General features: G+C 39.3%; 1 protein-coding gene across 2 annotated transcripts in view; it reads left to right on the top strand.

Annotated features, from left to right (window-relative positions):
* The first annotated feature begins 464 nt into the window (after window positions 1–464).
* The window catches only part of GNAI1 (G protein subunit alpha i1), a 33,934-nt gene continuing 10,924 nt past the window's right edge, over window positions 465–23,474 (top strand). For both annotated transcript variants that reach the window (XM_048953558.1, XM_048953547.1), the window contains exons 1-3: window positions 465–977; window positions 20,561–20,603; window positions 20,682–20,823. In XM_048953558.1, the coding sequence (XP_048809515.1) occupies window positions 860–977; window positions 20,561–20,603; window positions 20,682–20,823 (303 nt within the window). In that variant the 5' untranslated portion in view covers window positions 465–859. The remainder of the gene's footprint in view (window positions 978–20,560; window positions 20,604–20,681; window positions 20,824–23,474) is intronic.

The following is a 23,474-nucleotide window of genomic DNA, read 5'->3' as shown; positions in this document are numbered from 1 at the left end:
CGCATCAGAGCCAGCCGCCTCCAAGGGCCCCGCCGCTGCACACAGCCGCCCATCCACCAGCACGCAGCTCCGGGAACGGGACTCGAACGGCTCTCAGCAGTAAGGCAGTAGGAGACGACGCACGGCGGATGGAGACGTTCGCGGCCACGAGCTACCGAGGCCATGCCTAAGGAAGTCGAACACCCCACCACAAGCGACTCTCAGTCTCCGGAGTAACCCTATAGGCATTAGAACAGCCTTTCCGAGGCGCTCCCTCCTCAACACAGTGAAACCTCTCGCGCAAAGCCACTTAAATTCGAGCCCTCATCGCCCCCCGCCCGCAGCCAGGTGTGCGGAGCTGGGTGCTGACGTCACGCACACGCAGGACGGACCGAAGTTCGCGTTCCGTTCTCTACCTCCGGCCGCTCGATGCTGCACGCAGGCGCGCTCGCGCCCGCCCCGCCCTCCCCCGCGTGCACGCGCACGCCCCCTTCCTCTCCCTCCCACGGCGCTGTGGGCTGTGCGCGCCGCCGAGAGCTCCGGAGGGGCGGGGGCGGCGATAGCAGGCTCGAGGAAGGGGTGCGCGGAGCGGTCGCTTCCGCCGGCAGCGTGTCCCCGGGGACGGATCGAGGGAAGCCTCCCCCTCCCTTCGCTGTGGTGTTTTTTACGATTTTGGTGTTGTTTTTTGGTGTTTTTTTTTTCGCTCCGCTCTCCCTTTACTTGCGCGTGAGGTAAACGTGGTGCGCGCTGCCTGCGCTTCAGGTGGGGAAGGAGGGAGAAAGAAAGCGGGCAGGCTCTGCTTCCCCCCGCTCCTCAGCGTCTCTCCGGAGCCCTCCGCGCCCCGCTTCTCCCCGCGGCGAGGTACGCGGCCCCTGCCGAGATGGGCTGCACGCTGAGCGCCGAGGACAAGGCGGCGGTGGAGAGGAGCAAGATGATCGACAGGAACCTGCGGGAGGACGGCGAGAAGGCGGCCAGGGAGGTGAAGCTGCTCCTGCTCGGTAAGGGCCGCCCCTGGCCGGGCCGAGCTCCGGAGCTGTGAGAGCCGAATGGAGGGCGGGGGACCGCGGAGGTTCCCCAGCATCTCTCCTCAGGGAGCGGCGGCGGCGGGGCGCGGAAAGGGCGCGCGTGGTCCTCGGAAGCGTTGGGGGCGGAGGGGGGAGCGCAGGTGGGCGCGGCGGGGCTGCAGGCCGGGCCGGGGAGCGGTTCCGAGAGGCTGGGGCTTTGTTTAGAAAAGGCGCCGGCTCCGCGTGAAGGGGGTGAGATCTTGAACTTCTGATGTGGGTTCTGGGTACTTCGGTTCCGAGGAAGAGCTTAAGGGAATTTCAGGTTGGGAGATGTTTGTTTCGTGTGGAACGTCCCCTTCTGAAGCGTCGGTGTAAGAGTGAAGTGGAAGAAGCGTCAAAGGAACACGAGGCGCCGTCTGACTTCTTGCATTGTTTTGTTTTGGAAGTTGGTTACGTTGCTGAACTTGTACAACGTAAGGTCAAACCTTGACGGGTTATAAAGTGTGTAATAGAGCGGATCACTGGAATAGGGCTATGAGGAGCTGCACAGAGAAGCTGTGGATACCCAATCTCAGGAGGTGCTCAGGGCGGGTTTGAATGGGGCCCGGGTATCGATCTAGTGAGCATCAGCCCTGTGCACGGCAGGGGGTTGGCACTGGATGGCCTTTGAGGTCCCTTCCAGCCCAAGCAATTTCAGAGTTCTGTGCCATCAAGTCTTCCTGATTTTGCTCATAAGTTCCTGGAGCTAGCAGCTTTGCGTATTTTAAGTGATATGTTTGTGTATAAAGATAAATGAAGTAAAATTACTGCTAAAAATCACTATGAAAGAGGAAGCAATATTTAAATAGAAATGCCTTTGTGCGGATCTAAAACTGTTGTATGTGTTGTGGGCAGCTGAATCCTGCAAGACGTGTTGTATTGGTGTTATGGGGAGTTTTGTGTTATGCTTTATAGCTTAACTGCACTGGATCCTTTTAACCCATATTTAAAAAAAATAAATATATACAAAAAAAATTTGGAGTTTCAATTTTCCTTGTGCTGCTACAGTTCCAAGCATGGTTTCTGGTTTTTGAAATACTACCCAATTTTCTCTCCTCCATAAATTTGTTTTCCTTGAGTGGAGCATTCTGTTTAGTACAGATCTTGCTGTAGTAGAAGTCAGTAACTTCTGTCTGTTGCAAACTTGTAAAATAGCTCCCAACAGGTACAGGGAACTGAAGCACTTCCCTCTGTGTTTATATGAAGAAACAAAACAAGCTAGTATGGTAAAGCAAACTTCTAAAAAATGTATGTACAGATTTAAAATTCTGCATATGAGGGGAAGAAAGCTTTTCTCTTCTCTTTGCTTTCCAGAAAGTGTTAGGCTGTTGGTTGGTACTGTGCTTAGTCCTGTGCAACTTTGTAAGCCTGGAGTCTGTTGCGTGGGAAGGTTAGCCTCTGATCAGCACTGCAGAAAATGTCCTTTTTCAAGAGATGCAGAGTACTGGTTTGTATATGCTCTGACAAGACACTAGAAATAATTTTTCAGAGTTTTGCTGTTCTGTACTGAACTTTAAATAGACATAGCTAGTTGTTACGCTATTCTGTAAATGTGGATAACGTCTTCTATAAAATTTGCATTAAAGTTGAGAATGAGCTGTTTTCGGTGGCTTAATATTCTTGTCTACAAATTTATATGCTAGTAGCTTTTTATATGAATTCTTTCTGATACAGATAAGCTTTTGAGGAATTTGTTTTCTGCTGCAGTCTACTGAAATCTCAGGAAATGAAGTTAATGCTCAAATACATGCATTTCCTCACCTTACGACTCAGTGTAGTATTTCCCTTCAACTATTAAAAAGTGAAAATGAGCAGATGAAGAATTTCTAGGGCCAGAGCTCAGAGTAAGGCTTTATGTATACATCTATGGATACATTTATGTATTTCAGATCCTAATGGAAGCTTTTCTGTTCAATTTCCTGTGTTAGCTGTCCTAAATGTTATATGAATGCTTTATCTGATGGAAAAACTATTTTAAGTTACTTCCACTAGTCATTTTCTTCTTGCCACTCATTTTCCCAATTGCTTTTTCTGCCCATATGTTGTAGTTTGTCATCAACTCACTTGTATTCCTGCATCTATTTATGGGCTTGTTCTACTAAAAAGATGCTGAAATAAAAGGAAAAGAACAAGTTGTGGTCTGCTGACAGGAAGATATGCCATGTGAGAGGCATCTGAAATACCTTGCTTATGTAGAAACAGTGTGTAGCTCTGTGCTGAGTACTCATTAAGGCAGTTGTACTTCAGGATCTGTAAAAACTATGGTGATTAGAGAATCCTAGTGAAACTTGAATTACTTAGTGTGTTAACTGGAGGATAGGTTTATAAAATTAGTCTGTTTCTGGCTTACAATGGAATTAAAATAAAAAGCTTTTCTGAAGGTTTTTCTAAGCCAGGAAGTATCATTGATTAGAGGGAGCTGTGATACTGCTGTGCGTAAACCATGACTTTGTGAATAATATCACTGGTCTGTGGTAGATTCGTGTTTTGTTCTGTGTCTAGGAAGAAGCAGTCATATTCAAGCTGTTCTAAACACTGTTGGTTTGAGTTGTCTAAGTTTTTAAAGACATACTATCTGTAAATTGGTACTGCATTTTGTACAGGTTTGACTGTAGATCATGCTTCTGTTCTTGGAATAAAAGTATTGGATTTGGACCAGTATCTGTGAAAAATATTTTAACTTTGTAATTCACTTCAATGTTATATGCTAACAGCAGGAGAACCTTCTCTGGAAAACTTGAAAACCATCTTCGTTATTAGAAATAAGCTGAACTTCAGCACATAGCTAAATGAGCCAGCTGGAAAATGTTTGTGTATGGAGCTTGATGATTTTTTTTCAGTTGTAAATTATTAAATAAGCTGCTTTCATTTAAATGGCTTTTATCCATATGTCTCCTGTTTGTGATGAAGGGTTCTTTTGAGTTTCCATGAAGTGTAATTGCAGTCCAGTATGATGTCCAGTGCTGAAAAATTTAACATTCCAGGTACTTTTCCTTAAGCCCTTAAAGTTTGTGTCACTGGTATTTCTTAAACCTGTTTCATGATTACTTGAGGTAATGTTTGTTTCTTTCTCAAAGATAGGCTCATGTATCTATAGGGTAAACTATATTTCTGAAAAACTGCGTATCTTCTATCTTGACTGCCTTCCAAGAGAGGGGAGCAAAGGAACCAAGTTTTTCTCTTCCATGGTGATTTTTTTTTTTAATTTCTGTGTTCGGAGTAGGGGGAGGATGTGAAAGAAATACTGTGATGCTTGCAGAATGAGTGTAATTCTACTCATTTCGGGAGGTGGTGACTCTTTGTAACTGGTCTGTGTGCTGCATTAATATACATGTGATCCAGATCAGGTGTGGATTTGCAAGTACGTTTCAGTTGAGTTAGCCAAAGCGCATAAGACTGAATTCAATGCCAACAGCAGGAGAACAGACAGTACCTCATTTAGTAGAAAGCCTTCTGGTATGAGGTTAACTCATTGAGTTTTATGAATACATTCAAACTGGCATCATGAGTTTACAGGATTAACACATTTGTCTTGTGGATAATCACATTTTTTATCTAATACAATAAATTAAGTGCTGATGTTCTCAGTATCACTGGAGAAGGCAATAGGCTTATTCTTTAGGAGAGGGTTCTGGGATCCACGAGGCCACTGATTATGTGTGACAACTGAAGTTGTCTTCTTTCTGGATAGTCAGGCTTCCAGGGCCTTTGTAGTCAGGACCAGCAGAGCTTCTACGTCCCTTATCAGATTCTTATGGTTCACACTCAAACACTGTTGCCATGTTCTTAAAAAACCTATTTTTCAGTTTAAGGCAGAGAATTCCTTTTTTTTTTTTTTTTTAATTGTAGTTCTCCCTGCTTCTGAAGGCACTAACTAAAATTATATTCAGTTCTAAATTTTCCTTTCTCAAACATTTTTTTCGAACTGCTGTTCTTTTGTTCCAGACCTTCGTATTTCTGCTCCCACTCAATTGACTCCCACTGCATACTCATCTTTCCCGCAGTGTCATCTTCACAGTCCTTGGCAATACACGCTTTCCTCCAGACCTGACTGCACAATGGACTGAAAAAAAATATATATATATATGTATGTGTGCATTATGTACCATTAATTTTCTTGCCTTTTCTCCAGTGTTTTCTTTCTCCATACTCAGATAGATGTCTCAGTTACTGGAGCTCTCAAAGCCTTTTTCTCACGAACATATATTGCACCTTTCAGGAATTCTTACCTTTTCTTTGTAAGTTATGCCAGCCTCTGTTGTAGTGGTCCAAAATATCCCTGGAAACATTTCCTGCCTGACCTTCAGTCACAACTATCTGTAGAATTTAAGTTCAAATTTTGTTTAAGAATTTGTTACAAGATAACTTAGAAGTGTTTAATTTTACTTTTGGTTTATTATAGAATATTCCATTTGCAAGTGACCTACAGGGATCAACTCCAATTGCCCAACTATTTCAATGGCATCCACAAGATAAAATATATTAAGGGCATTATCCAAATGCTTCTTGAACACTGTTGGGTCTGAGGCAACAACCACCTTGCTAGGAAGCCTGTTCTGGTATTTGACCACTGTCACAGTAATTTTTTTTTTCCTCATGTCCAGTCTGAATCTCCCTGTGTGCAATTTTGTGCAGTTTCCATGTTTTTACTGGGGAGAAAAGAATTGCTAAGGACGAGAAAAAGAGGAGCCAGTTGCACAGAACAATGTCATTGTTGCTTCTCCTTTTCTCCAAACTGGGCAACCCAAGCATCCTCAGCCTCTCCTCATGGGGCATGCCTTCCACCCCATTTAACCAGCTTTGTTGCCCTCTGCTCCAGAGACATTTGAGGACCTTAACATACTTTTTATATTATGGAACCCATATAGGCACACAGTATTTGAAGTGAACCCACAGCAGTGCTAAATGTAGTGGGAGAGTTACCTCTTTGGGCTGGCTGAGTAGGGTGTTTAATGCACCCCAAAATGTGGGTTACCATTTCAACTATTGAGCTGGTGGCTCACAGTGAGCTGCTGTCACCAGTCCCACAGATCCTGTTCTGCTGAGCTACTCTCAGCCATTCCTCTCCCGGTCTGTGTCTGATATTACTCTGTCCCAGGTGCAGCACCCAGCACCTATTGCTGATTGCTCAATACTCCAGCCTGTGTAGATTGCTGTGTAGGCTGCCCAGGGAGGTGGTGGAGTCTCCTTCTCTGGAGATATTCAAGACCTGCCTGGATGCGTACTTGTGTGACCTGGTGTAGGGAACCTGCTTTGGCAGGGGGGTTGGATTCGATGATCTCTGGAGGTCCCTTCCAACCCCTACAATTCTGTGATTCTTCCAAGTATCATCAGTGGATTTGCCAAGGATAAATTCAACTTCCGCATCCAGTTTTCTGATTAAAAATGAATAGGACTGATCCTAGGATTGAGCCCTGGGAAGCAGCACTAGTGGCTCGCTTCCAGCCAGGTGTAACCCCATTCACTACAACCCTTTGAGCTCTGCCATTCAGTCAGTTCACCACCCAGCATAGTGTGAACCAGTTCATCTCACAGCTGGACACTTTGTCCAGAAGGGTACTGTGAGGGATTGTATCAAAAGTCTTGCTGAAATCCAGAAAAATTATGTCCACTGCTTTCTCTTCATCCTCTAAGCAGATGACTTTACTGTAGTTAATCATCAGGTTAGTCAGACTGGATGGACTTTCCCATCGTGAAACTATGTTGATGATGCCTGATAGTAGCTTTGTTGTTTGAATGCTCCTCTAGGACAGTCTTCTCTATAACTTTTCCAAGTACTGAAGTTGAACTAACAGGGTGTGCCCACTACACATCTTTTTCTTCTTTGTTATTTTTTTTCCCCCAGATGTTCTGCTGCATGATCTGTTTAAATTTAGATACTTCTTAGTAGTTCTGAAACAGAAACTGTCTTGTATTTTAACATGGTACAGCGGAATGCTGGCATCAGGATGTTACTTGTGTGAACTTCTGTGCATGACTTGTAATTATGTTCATGCAGTCCTCAAACCTTAGTACTAAATATAGCAATAATTTGTAAGGACAAAGTCAAAATTGCTAGATTTCCCATTGCATACCGTTTCTCCTTGCTTTTTTATAAGGAGACTCATGCATATACAGAAGACTGAGCCACTTAGATGTGTGTTTGTGTAATTGCAGTTTGGGTTTTTGTGCTTGTTTCTCTCTTTGAATTTTGGTGTACTAATTTATAACTTTGGTCATTAGTGTGTATAGACTTCTTAAGTCTTTTTTCAGCATTCTTGTGAACAGTTTGCTTTAGTATGTATGCTTTAAGATGGGGCTAGAGAAAAACCATGCATTTTGTACTGTGCTGTAAGACCAACAATGCTTGCTTCCTTTTTTTCTCTCTAGTTTAAAAGGTGTAGTTATGGATTTATATCTTTTTGCTTTTTTATCAGGCACTAAAGAAGTTTCTGGATTTTGAGAGTTGTGCAATAGATTTCAAATGTTTATCTTTAAAGAGAGATTTCCTTCAAGTTGTGTTCTAATGCTGTGCGATTTTTTTTTCCCCCTCTTGAATCAGAGACAAAAAAAAAACTCCAGTAAATAATTTTTAGTAAGCAGCTCATTTCCAGCATTAACACTGCCTGAGGGCAGTACATACATTTTGTAATACACCAACTTATTCGGTTTCTTGTTATTTTTTTCTGGGAGCACAGTTTATTGTATCATCCTTGTGCTAATATGATAGCTTCCTACAGTTCTATGAATTATGTTACTGAAATGATCTTGTAGTGAAGCTAACCCCACTTTTCTAAAGAGTTATTCTTCATTAACTTCAGACTGCAGCTTACAGTACAGTTCCTTGCCTAGTTGTGTTGGCACAACTTGAGCTCAAGCTTCGTGCTATAAAGTTAGGCTGTTCTGATTTATATATATAAATATATAAATATAAGTAAATATATATATAATCATTTCTGAGGTAGCTCATACTATTGTTGCCCTATTTTACCCTCTAATTGTCTTGGTATTCTATAAATACCAGGTATTTTGAAACCAAGCCATCAGTCTGCTTCAGAGGTCGTGAAATTCTAAAGTGAGTCTTGCTGCTGTGAGTTTGATAGATATCTGCAGTGTTTCCTGTAATGTGCTGTCTGGCAAATGTCAAGGTAGAAAATGAAAGTAGAGAAGAGAGATTAGAAATGTTAAGTGTGAAGATTTTTCTGCCATGGAAACGCTGCAATAAAGATCTGAGCTGACTTGATAATCAGCTATTAGAAGGCTTTTTCCAAAATGTATATAGGAAAGCCTGTATTGATGGAAAACTTGCTATTCTGAGCTTGACTCTTAGTCACTGACCAGCTTTACTGAGCTCAGCTGTTCTATTTATTGTCCTTGTTTGTTCAGTGTCCTAGTGTTGTCTCAGGCTTTGTGTAAATTACTGTTTTGTTATTCTGGAAATGGAAATTGGTTGGCTTCACCTGAGAGATTGTGTATCCGGAAAGAAATACCTTAAACTGGTAAGGGATTTTATGAGCTCTTGGAAAATTTGGGACTTTTAAACATTTGAGAGCAAGAAGCTTTGAGTTTGCTGCTTGGAAAAATGTATTTTTTGAAGTGGCTTAACTTGGTGACATTTCTGAGCTGAAGGATGTTAAGATGCTGAAATCATTTAGAAAAATAAGACACAGTAGCATACACTTTTTACTGAGACAGCTTTGTGTACTAGGAATAGATGCTTTTGCAGTAAAAGACTCATGATATCACACAGTGGCTGAGGTTGGCAGGGACTCTGGCTCGGTTTGGTCCAAAAGCTGCTCAGGCAGGGACAGCCAGATCAGAGCGTCCAGAACTACATCCAGGTGGCTTTTGAAGATCTCCTAGGAGGAAACTCCTCATTCTGTCTGGGTGAACTGTGCCATTACTCAGCCACTCACACAGTAAAAAGTGCTTTTGTGATATTCAAGTTGAGTCTCTTGTGTTCCAGTTTATGCCATTGCTTCTTGTCCAACCACAGGGCTCCAGTGAAAAAAATGCCTGGCTCCGTCCTTTTTGTCCCTTGCCTTCAGGTATTTAGACACATTGATGTGATCCCTTGAGCCTCCTGCAGACTGAACACTCCCAGCTTTCTCAGCCTCTTCAGTACTGAAGCGAGTTGCTCAGAGAGGCTGTGGAGTCTCTTCCCTGGAGATTTTCAGAAGCTGCCTGCATGTGGTTCTGGGCACCCTTCTGTGGGTATCCCTGCTTGAGCGGATCGCCTCTACAGGTCCCTGCCAACCTCTCCAGTCTGTGATCTGAAAGTGTTGTAAGTTGAGGTCAATTTTTGACATCAGTTCATTTTAGTTTTTGAATGACAGCCCTTTACTCTTTGGGGAAAAAATGCAACAGAGGATAGGTTTAGTTATGGCTGGGCCTTTCCTTTAAAGTAACATTTCTGTGGAGTCTTTAAACAATTTGTCTCAGTGTCATTCTTTCAGGATCTCAATTGGGGTACTCTGCCTTACAGTGTATGAAAACTTTAAAGAGACTTGTTAAGAGGTTTAATGTAAACGTTTATTAGTATACATGAATTGCTTTCCTTTCCTGGCTTTAGTAATTGAAGGGTTAGTAAACCTTCAGGTAACACAATTTCTTGTTCATTTAGCATTAACCTGATAAATAAGTAGAGATGTTGATATATGCATCTATCCTTTTATGTAAGCTGTACATTTATATTGAGAGATGTGTGTAAACTGCAATATTTTGTATACCTATATAAATATATATATAAATATATACCTATATAAATTGATAATGAAATTAGTGCTTTTCAGGCATCTATTTTTTTAAAGGAATCAGTGTTTGAGTATACAGTGCTGCAGTTTATGAAATAAACTGTATATCGTTACTTTTTCATACATGCTTTTTAGAATGCATTATTGCATTTGAAATGTGTAATAGACTTAGCAAAGCTACCTGACTACATCTTTAGTGAAATGTAACTGTATCTAGGCAACCAAATTGGACAGGAAGTTTCTACAATCATTGCTCTGAACTGATTGCTTTTAAAGAAGTCGTCAATATACTGTAATGTAAATTCCAGTTCTAACATGGGGAAGGGAGCACCAGCATGAAAATCTCAGCCCACCTTGCAGCAGAGGACTCATGGACCTCTTCCGTGAGGGCAGGTTGAGGAGAATTGGGCGTGTTCAGTCTGGAAAAGAGGAGGTATGATCTCATTGTGGCCTTCCAGTACTGGAAGGGAGCTTACAAACAAAAGTGGGACTGGCTTTTTATGTGTGCAAATAGTGGTGGGATAAGGGGGAATAGTTTTAAACTAAAAGGGAAGATTTGAATTAGGTGGAAACTTTTTTACTCCGTGGGTGATGAGGTTTGTCTGGTGAAGTTGTGTATGCCTCATTCGTGGAGATGTTCAAGGCCAGGCTGGATGGGGTCCTGGGCTGCCTGATCTAGAGAGTGGCAACCCTGTCCCACAACAGGAGGGCTGGAACTAAGTGATCTTTAAGGTCCCTTCCAATCCAAACAATTCTGTCATTCTATGGACTTCATATGGCCTGTTTTTTGAAAGGATTGAATGCGCAGCTTGGAATCAAGTGGCAATCTGTATCACTTCTTTCATGAAGTTTTTAAAGTAATTTCTCTCATACATCTGTCTGCCTATCTTTTTCTCTTACGTGGTTGAAGCTGATGTAATACATAACAACTCATGTTATGAGCTAAACAGATTACAATGGTAAGGAAATACTTTCCAAGAATAAGAATCTTGCCTGCTTTGTAAATACATGTTGGAATGCCAGGAATAAGTAGTATCCATTGTTTAATAGTGTAGTGACATAAATAGTTACTTGGCTATGGGAACTGTTGTGTTCCTAAAAGGAGAGAGCTGTTGCCACATCTGGCTGAATGATTTTGCACTCTCCCTGGTACTTTAATATGTTTAAGTCAGTTTTATGCTGGTTTAATAGTCAAATTAGCTATCCTGTTTTGACTTTGTTTTGCTGCTAGAGTGGTCAGTCTTAACTGATATTTTTTAATGGTCTGGTCAGCACCTGAGTAACTGCATAGTGAGCAGCAGAGATATGTGCCTGATGCACATGGATTGCTAGAAGTGAGCAGCAGCAGATGGAAGGTAAATGGATGCTGAATGAGATGTTTCAGTTTCTGCATTTCTCTGTTAGAATTTACTATAGGATTGGAGTAGCAATAATGTTGTTTGCCTGCAAAATCCAATTGGTAGAGTTGTTAAACTTATTCAAAACTCATTATTTTAAAATACTGCTATTGTAGGAAAGACTTTTCAGATAAGAGCACTTGATTGGAGAAAGGAGGTGTGAGCTTTGGTTTCATTCCAAGTACAAGGAGAGTCAAACGTGTTTCCGTATTCTTCTGAATGCACTTTTAACGTATAGGTTACACTCTCAAGTGGGAAAAATTCTTTTTTATCTGGTGCTTTGTGAAGAATGCCATATGGTAGTGAGAAAAAGATAATGACCAGCTCAGTGTCCAAACAGTAGAGTGCTCAGAAGAGTAGAGATGTTAGTTTCAGTTACCAGTACTGTAATATGGGAACAAAATGAGTGAAGTATTAGAATGAAGTTTTAAAATTTGCTGTGATTGAAGGTGAATGGCTTGCAGTAACAGAATTGAGAACAAACGAGACAATTGTCTCAATTAGTTGTAGGTTCTGTTCAGTTAAATATCATTTTGAATTCTCATTGATTTCTCAATCTACCATGATGTGTGGTACAAGAGGACCGAAAGTAAGCTGCCTAGTCTCATTTAAGTGCTGCCTGTATTCTTGGTGTTTTAAATATTTCTTGAAGCATTTTGAAAATGGATTTATCAGCTCTGTGCTGCTTCAGTTACTAAGCCTTAACAAATCCAGTAAACCATTATATACCTTCTGAAGCTCTTAGTGACATTGACAGGGATTCCTTCTAATGTGCTTTAGTGCCTTCAGTGTTTGCTAGCAAAGGTTGTCGTTTAATTCCTAGATGAGAGGCTATCTGGATTATTTCCTACCTGCTGTTCTGGAACATGTGCCTTTTGGTGTTAGATCAAACCATGACAACATACTTGTTTGTTTTTTCTGGTCTTGTTGGGTGTGACTGCCTGTTTGAATGGATTGAAATCTGATAAACCTTAAAACTTTAACACTTTAATTTGAGACCAACTGTTTATCTCAAAGTCTATTTAAAAAGAAAATTGATTCAATGCTATTAAACACAGATAATTGTGTCTACCTGTAGGAAGCTTTGTGGGAAAAATACATGTGTGTACAACAGAGTGTCACTGAATATGCACTCAAGTTTTCTTCTTTCAATTAAAATAAAAAATATGAGTTCTAAAAATAATTATTTTTCAAAAAGATCAGTTTGGGTAGCAAGACCCTTTTTGTTCAGCATTTCAGGCTGTATCAGTTTGTAAATCTGCACCCTTCTGCTGGAGGTAGAGCCCTTCTTAAAGTATATGTATTTTGACTGCCCACATGCTTATTCTTGTTTTTCTGGAGCTCACAGTCCTCATGCTATACAAGGTGAGAAACACTAGGCGTGCTAGACGTGGGTGAAGGCTAAATTTGTGTGAACCAAGGTTTATTGCACTACTTTTACAATATGGACTAACTTCAGTATAACTGCATTTGTCCTTGTATAAACTTTGATGATACCCATTTATCTTATTTGCAAGTGATACCTTGGTATCACATGACAAGTAGAGCTTTAGAAAACTAAACAAAAAAACAGTTAAGATTTACATGAGATCTTATGTTTTGAGAGGAATGCATCCACCTTGCTTTCTGATTTTTCCCAATTTTTTGTATAGTTACAGAGTAAGTGCAGTAGAGAATAGAACAGTACTGTTGTTCGGAATTGCGAGGAGCATGAAGTGAAAATATGCTGTGAATTTTAAGTTACTTTGTTGTATGTTTTTACCAGAATGATGTGCATGGTGTCTGCCTCTACTGCAGCTATGAATTTTTTGTGAAGTTTCTTTGGTTGTGATAACTGATGGTCTCCTTATCTCTCTGCTGTCTCAGTCACTGAACCTGCCATCTTCTCACAACATATCTATTATTCAAAGAACAGTAAAAGGCTATGAAGGCCACCGTGCTGTCAAGAGAAAAAAGACAATTTGAAGTTCTAGGTATTTAATTATACATGTTAGGTATGTTGTGTACTGTTGGCAGAGATTGACGGTAGCTGTTGTAAACGTTGTAAGACCAAAGGGGGTGATTATTTCTGGTGTACTGTATAGCATTTATCTGTATGGTTACATATAATGTCCTCTCAGACTTGTTCTCTAGGAGGTCTTTACTCGTATCCTTTCATAGTGTGACTTTGAATTATGCAGTGATTATTGTTTCTGAGCATTCTACATGAATACTTATCTTAGAAGATGATAACTACTTTTACTTGTGCTTTTTAGCTAACAAATTGAAGTTTTAGTTTTGAGGAGTAGGTCAATTATTTACTGTTCTGTTAGAAACACCAACAGATTTCTGGACTTGGAATTTTTTCAAGAGTCCCAAAATTTTCAGAGGCTCACCTCTGATTCATTTAAGTAATCAGCTGCTAAACTTATTGAGACACACTGTTGGGTGCTTTGACATTCAGTAATCATGCATGATGTTTTTTAATAGCCCTGATTGTCATCTCTAAGCGTGCATCTATTCCCCTAATTTTTGACATAATTAAAGTTTATTTCAAAAATTTTAGCCTCAAGTTTGTAGTGGTCCTTGTGTGCTGGTCACCTCGTACTTTTTGTGTGAAGTCTTGCATATGTATTAATTGAAGAAATATCTTCAGAATTAAAAGTATGGTAACACTGTCCCTTGTCTTGTAATGCAGTGGTTCTACTTTCTTTCAAGAGATGTCTTGTACGCTCTTAACAGAAATCTTCCTTAAAAGTAGCTTCAATTAAGGTACTGCATTTCCTTCAGAATATTTCAGTGTTTCTGAAACATGCCAGGGATTGTGCCAGAGCTCTCTTTGAGATGATTGGTCCACAGTGTGATTACAGTAAAGGTGATGCAGATGATGTTAGAAGTAGCTGTACAGCCATTGATTTGAAGCAATTGAGGAATGTGGATGTAAAAGTAGTTTCGAAGAGTTAGCTCTGCTTTATCTTCAAAAGCTACACACATAACTAAAGTTGTCTGCTAGATTACCTTTCTTACCACATCCATCAAATTGTAAGAATAAAGATTGTTTCATAACATCTTTGTCATAATAAGATTTTAAACACTATTAGAGAATTTGAAATAACTGGAAACTCAATTTGTACTTCTAAAGATAAATGGAAACATGAACATGAATGGGAAGTTACCTTAAAATCTGCACAGTAGAATGTCTTGTGCACATTTACTCCTAACAGTATTCTTTAAAGAGTTCCAGAGGTTATAGTGAATATAAAAATTCACATTCTTTGCTACTTCAGTACTAAATTAATAAATATGGTTTTAATAACAACTTTATATTTTTACATTAGTAATAACTTTAAGTCTTTTATGTAGGCTAAGTTTATAGTCTTTGGTTGTATAGACCTGGCTAAGCACACAGGATGCTAATTTGAGTTACTCTGCAGTTGCTTATTTAAAAACATTTTATTAAAAATAGTGTTTAGCTGTCTACCATTGATTTCAAAAATCTGGTAAGGGTGATACTGAAGGCTTGGGGAAAAAGTAGTGGCTTAAAATTAGTTCTTAACAGAGATGGTGAATTATAGGTTTGCTTAGTGCAGTTGCTCTAGAAATAAACCAGCATGTGGCTGCTGTAACTTTGAGAATTATCTCAGTTCTTTCATCTGAGTCAGTGTCACAATTTTAGAATCTGTCATTCTTGTGGTTTCAACGAATGATGTAATCTGGGATTTACACTCCATTACTGCATGTTGAAGTTACTGAAATGTTTCCTTCCAGACAACAGTAACCGCAGCTTCTTTTTTAAGTCATTCAGAATTTTCTGACAAATTCTGCTAGTTGTAGAAATTCCAAAACTAATATCACTAAATGTATAATGAGTAGTCTTGTAGGAGAAAACTTCTGCTGGACTATATGAAAACATTTGGGATGGGGGAGAAAGGAACATAAAACGTCAGCAGTAGTAGCTGCCATAGAATTAAGAGGAAAGCAAGATGGTAGTAGATAGGAAGTATAACTGTATATGTACTATGTATATGTAATATTCCATTTGGTGGTCATCCTGGGTGGGTGGCAAAAGGTTTTCACTGTGGATTTTTTGTACTACTGTGGATGTGTTTGTGAGTATGGTAACGATGATTAATAACTTGAATAATAGCTAAAATAAGTCTCATTTCTGGTAATGTGTCATGAGGTAATAAATGTAAGGAGGTTATATTTGCAAGCTGTTTTATGAGCCCTGCCGCATTTGTAAGAGTTGACTGGCCCCATCGCAGAGACAGCACTTTGCTTGTGCTGTCTGTCCTCAGTGATAGCTGACGGCCAGGCACCGTTTGTCTGGTCCTCCAACCAGAAAATGCCAACATCTGACAGGAGACTGAGTTGGAGAGTTGTGGGGAGAGGGTTTTCAAGAGATTAATCCAGTAATTTATTATTAAAATGTAAATGTTGCCTGCTTTATCTGTCTATCTATCTATCTATCTATTTATTTATTAAGTTGATCTGGTACAAATCTGCTTTGCAGTCTGAAAAGCAGCCAGTTTTGTATTAATTACTCTTGTCTATACTTGACCTCTTCTCTGGCACCATACAAGACTATTTCATTTGTCTGTAGGTTCTGTTCCTTTTGAGAATGATCTGATGGTTCAAAGCCATTCCTGTTCTACTCTTCAGCTTTTATGTAACTCTTCAACTAGTTCTTTGCCCCAGATTTAGACTACAATTATTTCTGTGTTAGTATTGCCAAAAATATCTTTGCACAATTAGAAATTGTTGTGCATAACAGTTGGTTTCCTCCAAAGAGGGCTGCTATGTATGTGAAATTGTGAAGTTGTTTGGACTGCTTCTTATTTGATGTGTGAGTAGTTTATTCAGTAAGCAATTATTGAGTCTTTCACAAATTAGAAATGTTATACCTATTAAGGTATAAGAATGTACAAGCAGCAGTTTTTGTGCTTGGTTTCATAGAACACTTGCTGGTGAAATCTGTTGTTCTGGAGTGCTTGCTATGTAGGCAGCATGTGGGATAGTAAATTGTGAGACTAATTTAAAGTAAGATTTTTGATGACATTTTTTCAAATTATGGAAATACTTATTTTAATTGGTTTTGGACATGGACCTGCTTCATTTGAAAAGTAAATGAAAGCAGCTTGCAGAACCAAACATTGTTTTAGCTCTTGCTTGTATGTATTTGAACTTTGATACCCCTGCTCAGTTTCTTCAAAGTACCATACATGCAATTGATCTGTTAAGGGCTTGGAGTTTTTTGAAGACATTTGAACATGAAGAAGCAACAAGTTGTCTCTCTGTTTCCAAGTTTGAAAGTTGTCTTCAAAGAAAAACATCAGTATAGTTCAATGTTTCTTACTAAGTTACAGTTTGTGCCATGAAGGATGTAACGGGGTTAGTTTTGTGCCTGAACTGAGTTAACTGAATTCCCAGAGTGCTGTCATACATAACTCATGCTGGATTCAACTAAGTAACTTCTTTGGATTCCACTAATACCTGTCAAAGTGTTGAGATGTGAAGATAAAGCCTAATTACTGTGAGAGAGAGGACTTCTCAGATTTTTGTACAGTCAGTAGGGGAAACCTAGTTCTTCTGTCTCCTTGTTAAGTTGTGCTGAATAAATTGGACATCTTTTGCTTTCAAACTTTGTTGGTTTGCAGAATGAAGCATAAGGATCTACCTTTCTGGCAAGCAGGTATAATAAGAGTATTAGACTTAGGTGATGTTACACTGAATTATATCAATGAAAGTTTTTAAGAAGATGCTGTGCTTTAAATGACATTTTCATCAGATATGTTGTCCTCTGATTTTTCTCAATAGGGAGCTCCTGTGGTATCACAGAGGGCACCAAGTGCCAAGAGAGATGAAAATGCTCATCAGTTATTCAAGCCTTATTCAACTGAAGTGGAGATGACTTAATAGTTAACTAACTTTCATTTAAAACTGAGCAGTCAAAAAATCTCTACCATTCTTTCAAATCTGGAACTGGTGCTCTGCTACTGTTCTGGTTAGAGCAACTCTGCCATCTCTTTTTTTTATATCATTTGTCATTATTCCATTTTTTAATTGCTCATATTTATATTACTGTCTGAGCCAGTAAGGCTCTCAGCATTTATTGGCAGTAGTGAAATTGCAATCAAATATCACACTGATGTAGTACCAGAAGTAATGATTAGTATTCTTTACTAAATGATAGAGGAATATACATGTAAGACTGTCTAAATTTGGGCAGGGTTTGGTTGTGGCAGTATGGCTATCTTTGACATGTTTTATGCATCTCCCACATGAAATATTTAATGTTGCTTGCTCCTGAGTAATATTTTCTAATACAGTTCTCATTTTGCTGTTAAAGAACTTATTCACACTGGTGCAAAGGAAAGGACACTTCTTTTTAATCAGTGCAGCTTTGCATCTATAAGAAAACCTGGCTGAGCTCTGCGTTCTGGAATGCAAAAATTGTCAATTTCTTTTCAGTGTGGGACAGTGAGTAAGGTGCCATTTTCAGACTTATTTTGAAGTATTATTATCAAGCTGCAGACATTTTAGTATGAAGTAAAATCAGATATAAAAAAAACAAAAAAAAAAAAACAAAAAAAAAAAACCATCAAAACACTCTTCCCAATAAAAAGAACAGAAAAATAAAGGAAACAGCAGCAGCAAAGAAAAAACTGTTTCTATTTTGCAGTTGACAAGGTAGGTAAAATAGGAGACTGCATCTTCCAGTAGCTCGTAGTTAATGCTATATACACTGCAATGAGTTGCTTGGGTTTTTTTGTATGTGTTTTGAATGTTTATGGTTGTGTTACTAAAAGAACTTTTATGAGAATTCTAGGTGTTTGATGTGATTTAGTACTAACACGTAGTGGAAGATGGACACGCAACTCAGGAAAAACTGAGTCAGTTATATATTACATAATAAATAATTATGATCTAATAACCAGACCTGACACTGACCCGCTCTGTTAATCAAACATGTTAAATGTTTAAACAGAAAGTGCTTCACAAGGTGATGTAATTACCTCTGTCTGTAGAAAGGTGATGGAACAGCTTGTTCTGGATATCCTCTCCAAGCAATTGGAACAGAAGTTTGTCAGGAGTAATCAACGTGGATTCACCAAGGGGAGATCATGCTGGGCCAACATGGTAGCCTTCTATGGCTGGTGGGGGGAGAGCAATGGATATTCTGTACCTTGCTTTAGCAAGGCATTTGACACAGTGTCTCCACAACATCCTTGTTAGGAAACTTAGAAAGTGTGGGACGGATGGATGGATGGTAGGTGGATTGAGAACTGGCTGACTGGCAGAGCTCAGGGTTGCCATCAGCGGCGCTGTCTGGTTGGTGACCTGTAACTAGCAGTGTTCCCAGGGGTCAGTGCTGGAGCTGGTCTTGTTCAACATCTTCATCACTTCTGTGGCAGCTCAGAATCTGAGGGCTATTGCTGCTTGGTATATTGTATGTTTATCAAAACCATGCCTTTTACTTGGACATCAGGAGAGAGCATAAACCAGTCTTAGGCTGAAGTTGGCAGTTGCTTTGTTCCATAGCAGTGTAACTGTACAGTGCAGGAGCTTCTGTTGGTGATAAGTCGTGCTGTGTATTGGAAGAAAGGAAATCTATCACATCAGTTGTGGTGCTGGGGAGGCTGTGGGACAACTCTTATGTGACAAATAGTTCAGAGCTGGATTCAGCCTACTGTGCTGTTACATATTTCATTTAACCTACTAGGCAGAAATGGCCTCCAGTTGCGTCAAGGTAGTTTTAGGTTGGACGTTAGGAAACACTTCTTTACAGAAAGAGTGGTTAAACATTGGAATGGGCTCCCCAGGGAGGTGGTTGAGTCAGCGTCCCTGGATGTGTTTAAGAGCCGTTTGGATGTGGTACTCGGAGATATGATTTAGCAGAGGGTTGTTAGAGTTAGGGTACTATGGTTAGGATGCGGTTGGACTTGATGATCCTTGAGGTCCATTCCAACCTGAGTAATTCTATGATTCTATGATTCCAAATGGATTAATTACACAGTAGTGAACGTACAAAATATTTTATTAGTCTTCTATTTAACTTGGAACACACCTCTAGAAGTCATCAGTTTCAGTCCTTGGCTCAAAATCGAGCGAGCATCAAAATTATGTAAGATTGCTCAGAGCCTTATCCCATTGCATCTTGAAGATCTGCAAGACTAAGTTTCTGCTTCCTGTACAGACACTATGTTCCAGTGCTTAACAACTTCCCCTGGGATAGTCCCATTTTCACAACACCCTATCCACATCTCTAGAGTAACATATTCTCCTTCTATTTGCTACATGTCTTTTTGTTGTTGAGAAGTTTGGTTCTGTATTCAGCTGTCTTAAGTGGCTTTATGGAGAAGAAAGCAATTAACATCCCTCCAGCAGTCTTTTCAAGATTAAATAGTCCTCTTCTTGTAGCTTACCCTTTAGTGCCATACAAACCAGTTCCTTATTCATGTAAGTGGCATGCTACTGTTTTTGTCTTGCTAATTTCATTTTTGGGAATTCATTTTTGCTAATTTCATTTGGGGAAGAACACAAGGTGCTGAGATACAGCCTCATGGATACATACAGCTCAGTTGTCTAACTTCTTGAGGATCCTTTGAACAAGCAAACACCTTTGCTCTTCCAACACTTAGACTGCTTCCTGGCCTCTAGAACTGATATTGCCTTAATTTAATGACTTAATGCAGATGTATTCCATCCTGATGTTCAGGTCAACAATGAAGATGTTAAATAGTGTTAAACAAATATTGGCTTCTGAAGATTACCTCTTGTAACTAGTTTGCATCTACCCTTACATTTAGATGGGCCATCTAGACGATGTTTTAGACATCTTGAAATCATTCTTTATTCAATGTGGTACAAAGAATACTACAATGATATTGAAGACCTTGCTAGAGGCACAGTAAATTACATAATTGTTGTTCTACATCCACAGAGCCAGCTGTTTCCACATTAAAGCATTACCAAGTAACTTAGAGTTGGTAAATCCTTCCTTGTTTTTGCCAGTCACATTCTTGTCCTTCAAGGACCTGGAAATGGCTTCCAGGAATATTTGCTCTATCAATTAGTCTGAGGAACAAGGTGAAGCTGGCAGCTCCCCCCCCCTTTTTTTTTTTTTTTTTTTTTTTAGTATGCTTTTAGGCAGTCTTTATGCTTTTAGAAACGCCATCAGGTTGTCTGAAGTTTATTGCTCTCATGCACAAAAAGAACAGCTTTGCAGGGTTGAGTGATTTCTTGTCAAAATACCTCAATTTTGAAACTTAGCTAGAAGCATTTAGGTCTTCATGTTAAAAATAATTTGTAATGTGTTTGGAACAATTGAAGTTCTTTGTATTGGTTAGGTATTTGAAGTGTAGAAACAAAAATTGCATGTGTTCTCAAAGATGAGCAAAAATGTAATGAATTTCCATTTATTTTTCAGGAGCTGGTGAATCAGGGAAAAGCACAATTGTCAAACAAATGAAGTAAGTATAGTAAAATACAATCATAGAGAGAGATTTTTTTAATTTGAGTAGAGAATTTATTTTTTTTTCCTTCCATAGGATTATCCATGAAGCTGGTTATTCAGAAGAAGAATGTAAACAGTACAAAGCTGTTGTCTACAGTAACACCATTCAGTCAATTATTGCTATCATTAGAGCAATGGGGAGGTTGAAGATAGACTTTGGTGATCCAACCAGGGCTGTGAGTATTGAAGTAAACATGCACGTGTACAGCAGAAATATCCATTCTTTTTCAATTTCTGTCCATTGTTACTTCCTGGAAAATCTCTTCATATCCAACAGGCCTTGTAAGCTAGAAGGTTTGATAAAGAAGAAATTTCGTTTAGTTTCTTACGTGAAGTAGAAGTGCTCTATTGAGCAATTAACTCTGGGTTGATTTATGACAACTATTTTGTTTAGATACAGTCCTCCAAATTCTATGTAAATCTGAATCTTAGGGATTTTTTGAAAAATAGTAAGCTTTGTAGTCGTACTTCTTAATTTTTATTTGTGGGCTGCTATAAGTCCTTCAAGATGGACATCTTTGCTTTCCTTAACAAAACACAGATTAAACAGGTACGCATGTAGCTGTTCTCTGCACTTCAGAATTGCATCACAGACACAGTAGTGCCTAAATCGTTCTTGCCTGTGGTTTCATACTGACTACTAGTGCGGATGACTTTACTGTACTGTAAGGCACGGGCATTGTGCTGCTGCTGGTGCTCAATTTTTTTCATGATAGCACATGAATTAAGGATTTTTCCCAAAAAAATAGTTACCCATTTCCAGGCTTTCTTGTACAGTTTTCATCTCTTTTCATCCACTTATTGGAGGCGGTCTGCAGAACTTTTTGCTTATCACTTCACAATTCCAAACCCTGTATTTGTATTGGTGGTGAACCTGATTGTGTCCCTATCAGATCAGGGGGATAGATGCTGTTTGTAAAATGTAGATATGTTTATGTACATATGTTAATTCTGTCTGAAATCTGCTTAATTGTAAATCAACTATGTAGATCACTCTGAAAGTAATGCCTCCCACTTATTTCCATGGAAACTACAACAGATACAAAGAGCACAGTAACATTATTTGATAGAGCAAATTCTCATTTACTAAACACTACTTTTCAACAGTCACCACCATGAGCTGAGCTTTGTTGTCAGCAGTGAGCAAGAGGCTACATTCCACACTTGTAAAAATCTGCATGGTTGTTCGTAACATGGATTGCCTTTCATGTCTGTCACCACTGCTGAAATGCACCACCTACTGCCTGCCTTACTGTACTCACATTCACTGTTTGGTCTCCATAGATGTTCAGCAAGCATCAATGAATATCAGTGAGTGCAGTTTCTTCACATGGAGAAATTTAGTCACACACCTTTTCTTCATACACACTTCCATGTCAGACTTCCTCTCTGCTACCATCTGTCTCATGGCAACAAAATGTAACGGGATGTGGGTGTGGAAAGTTCAACCTCTACTGCCATAGCATCACCATCCACCTCTCACTTAGTGGGCCAATATACTAAAATAGGAGGCGTTACTTTTGGAGTAGTCTTCTCGCTTTGTTTTCATGCTTTCTGTTGTCTTACCTTCAGACTAAAGATTTTCAGGGCAGGAGCAGGATGTGAATACGTATTAGTTCATCTGTATAGTGAATTCCTCTTGGATGTCTGGCAGTTTATGTTGGAAAAAGGTGGATGGTGCATTTCTGTTACTAAATACTAAATAAAATAAAATGGAGGAGAGAGTAAGTATAGATTCTATCAGATAAAAGGACTGACAAGAAGATTGTGAAAATGTTCTACGTGTGATATGAATTCAAACTGATTGGAATTTTTCAACTTCAGAGAACTGTATAACTGAAGGCGAACTTCAGTCAGGGATAATAATGAAATAACTGGCTGTTCCCTAGCATTTAAGCAGATCTTGGTGATCTGAATTCTTTTTGCAGAGCAACACTGCTATTGAAAGTAATTATTAGACTTGAAATAATTTCAAAATGAGAAATCGAAAAAGGAATCAAAAGCTTGTGAGTTACAAGTCTGCCTTTCTAGAATATATATGAATGTTCTTCATTGTATTTAATGTAGGCTTTTAAATTTTATTTGATTTTATTATCATTTCTACAGAAGAAAAAATGCAAAATTGCAATATCATGAGGAAAGCTGTTATGCAGACTCTTCCTTAGTTTTTTGAGTTGAAATTTTGGAGATTTTACTCTGAATAAGATAAATATGTTTGGAAAAATGACTGCTCTTCTGTTGTCAGAATAGTTGAATGTTTTCTTTTGTGAAACTACTGAATCAGGAAAGCACAAGTTCTACCAGGAACTTTGGTAATGCTCTATCCTAGGATTAGCATACTTTTATCCTACGGAATATTTCCATACTGTTCCAGAATCCATATTTTGAGAGACATTTAGTGAATGTGGTTTAAATGAGAATGGACTACCTTCAGTCCGTTGACATTTGCTGCATTTATCTTCAGAAAAGGCTAAATGAATTTCTATAAGGTGGCTCATTTGTGGAATCTTATATAAAAAGTCCTTGAGAGGAAGCAACCCTATTGCAGTGTGATTAAAGGAAAGCATCTGGCATTCGTTAATAATGAAAATAGGACTCGGTTATTATGTACTCCCTCATTTGTGGCATCTGTGTACTTGCCTTCTGTAGAAAAGGGATATGGGGGTTAACAGATGCCACCTAACAGAACTTAATTCATTTCCTGTCCCTTCTTGTTACTGCCTCTTATACTCTCCCAATAAAAACAAATGCAGTCTTAGAACATGTAGAGGTTAGAGCTATTTCAAAAAGAATGAGTTTTGTATATTTGAAAGTCAGACTATAGCAG

The sequence above is a fragment of the Lagopus muta genome, chromosome 1, assembly GCF_023343835.1.
Source record: "Lagopus muta isolate bLagMut1 chromosome 1, bLagMut1 primary, whole genome shotgun sequence".
Classification (NCBI taxonomy): domain Eukaryota; kingdom Metazoa; phylum Chordata; class Aves; order Galliformes; family Phasianidae; genus Lagopus; species Lagopus muta.
Note: the sequence above shows the minus strand (reverse complement) of the source record. Positions and strands in the feature narration are given on the sequence as shown.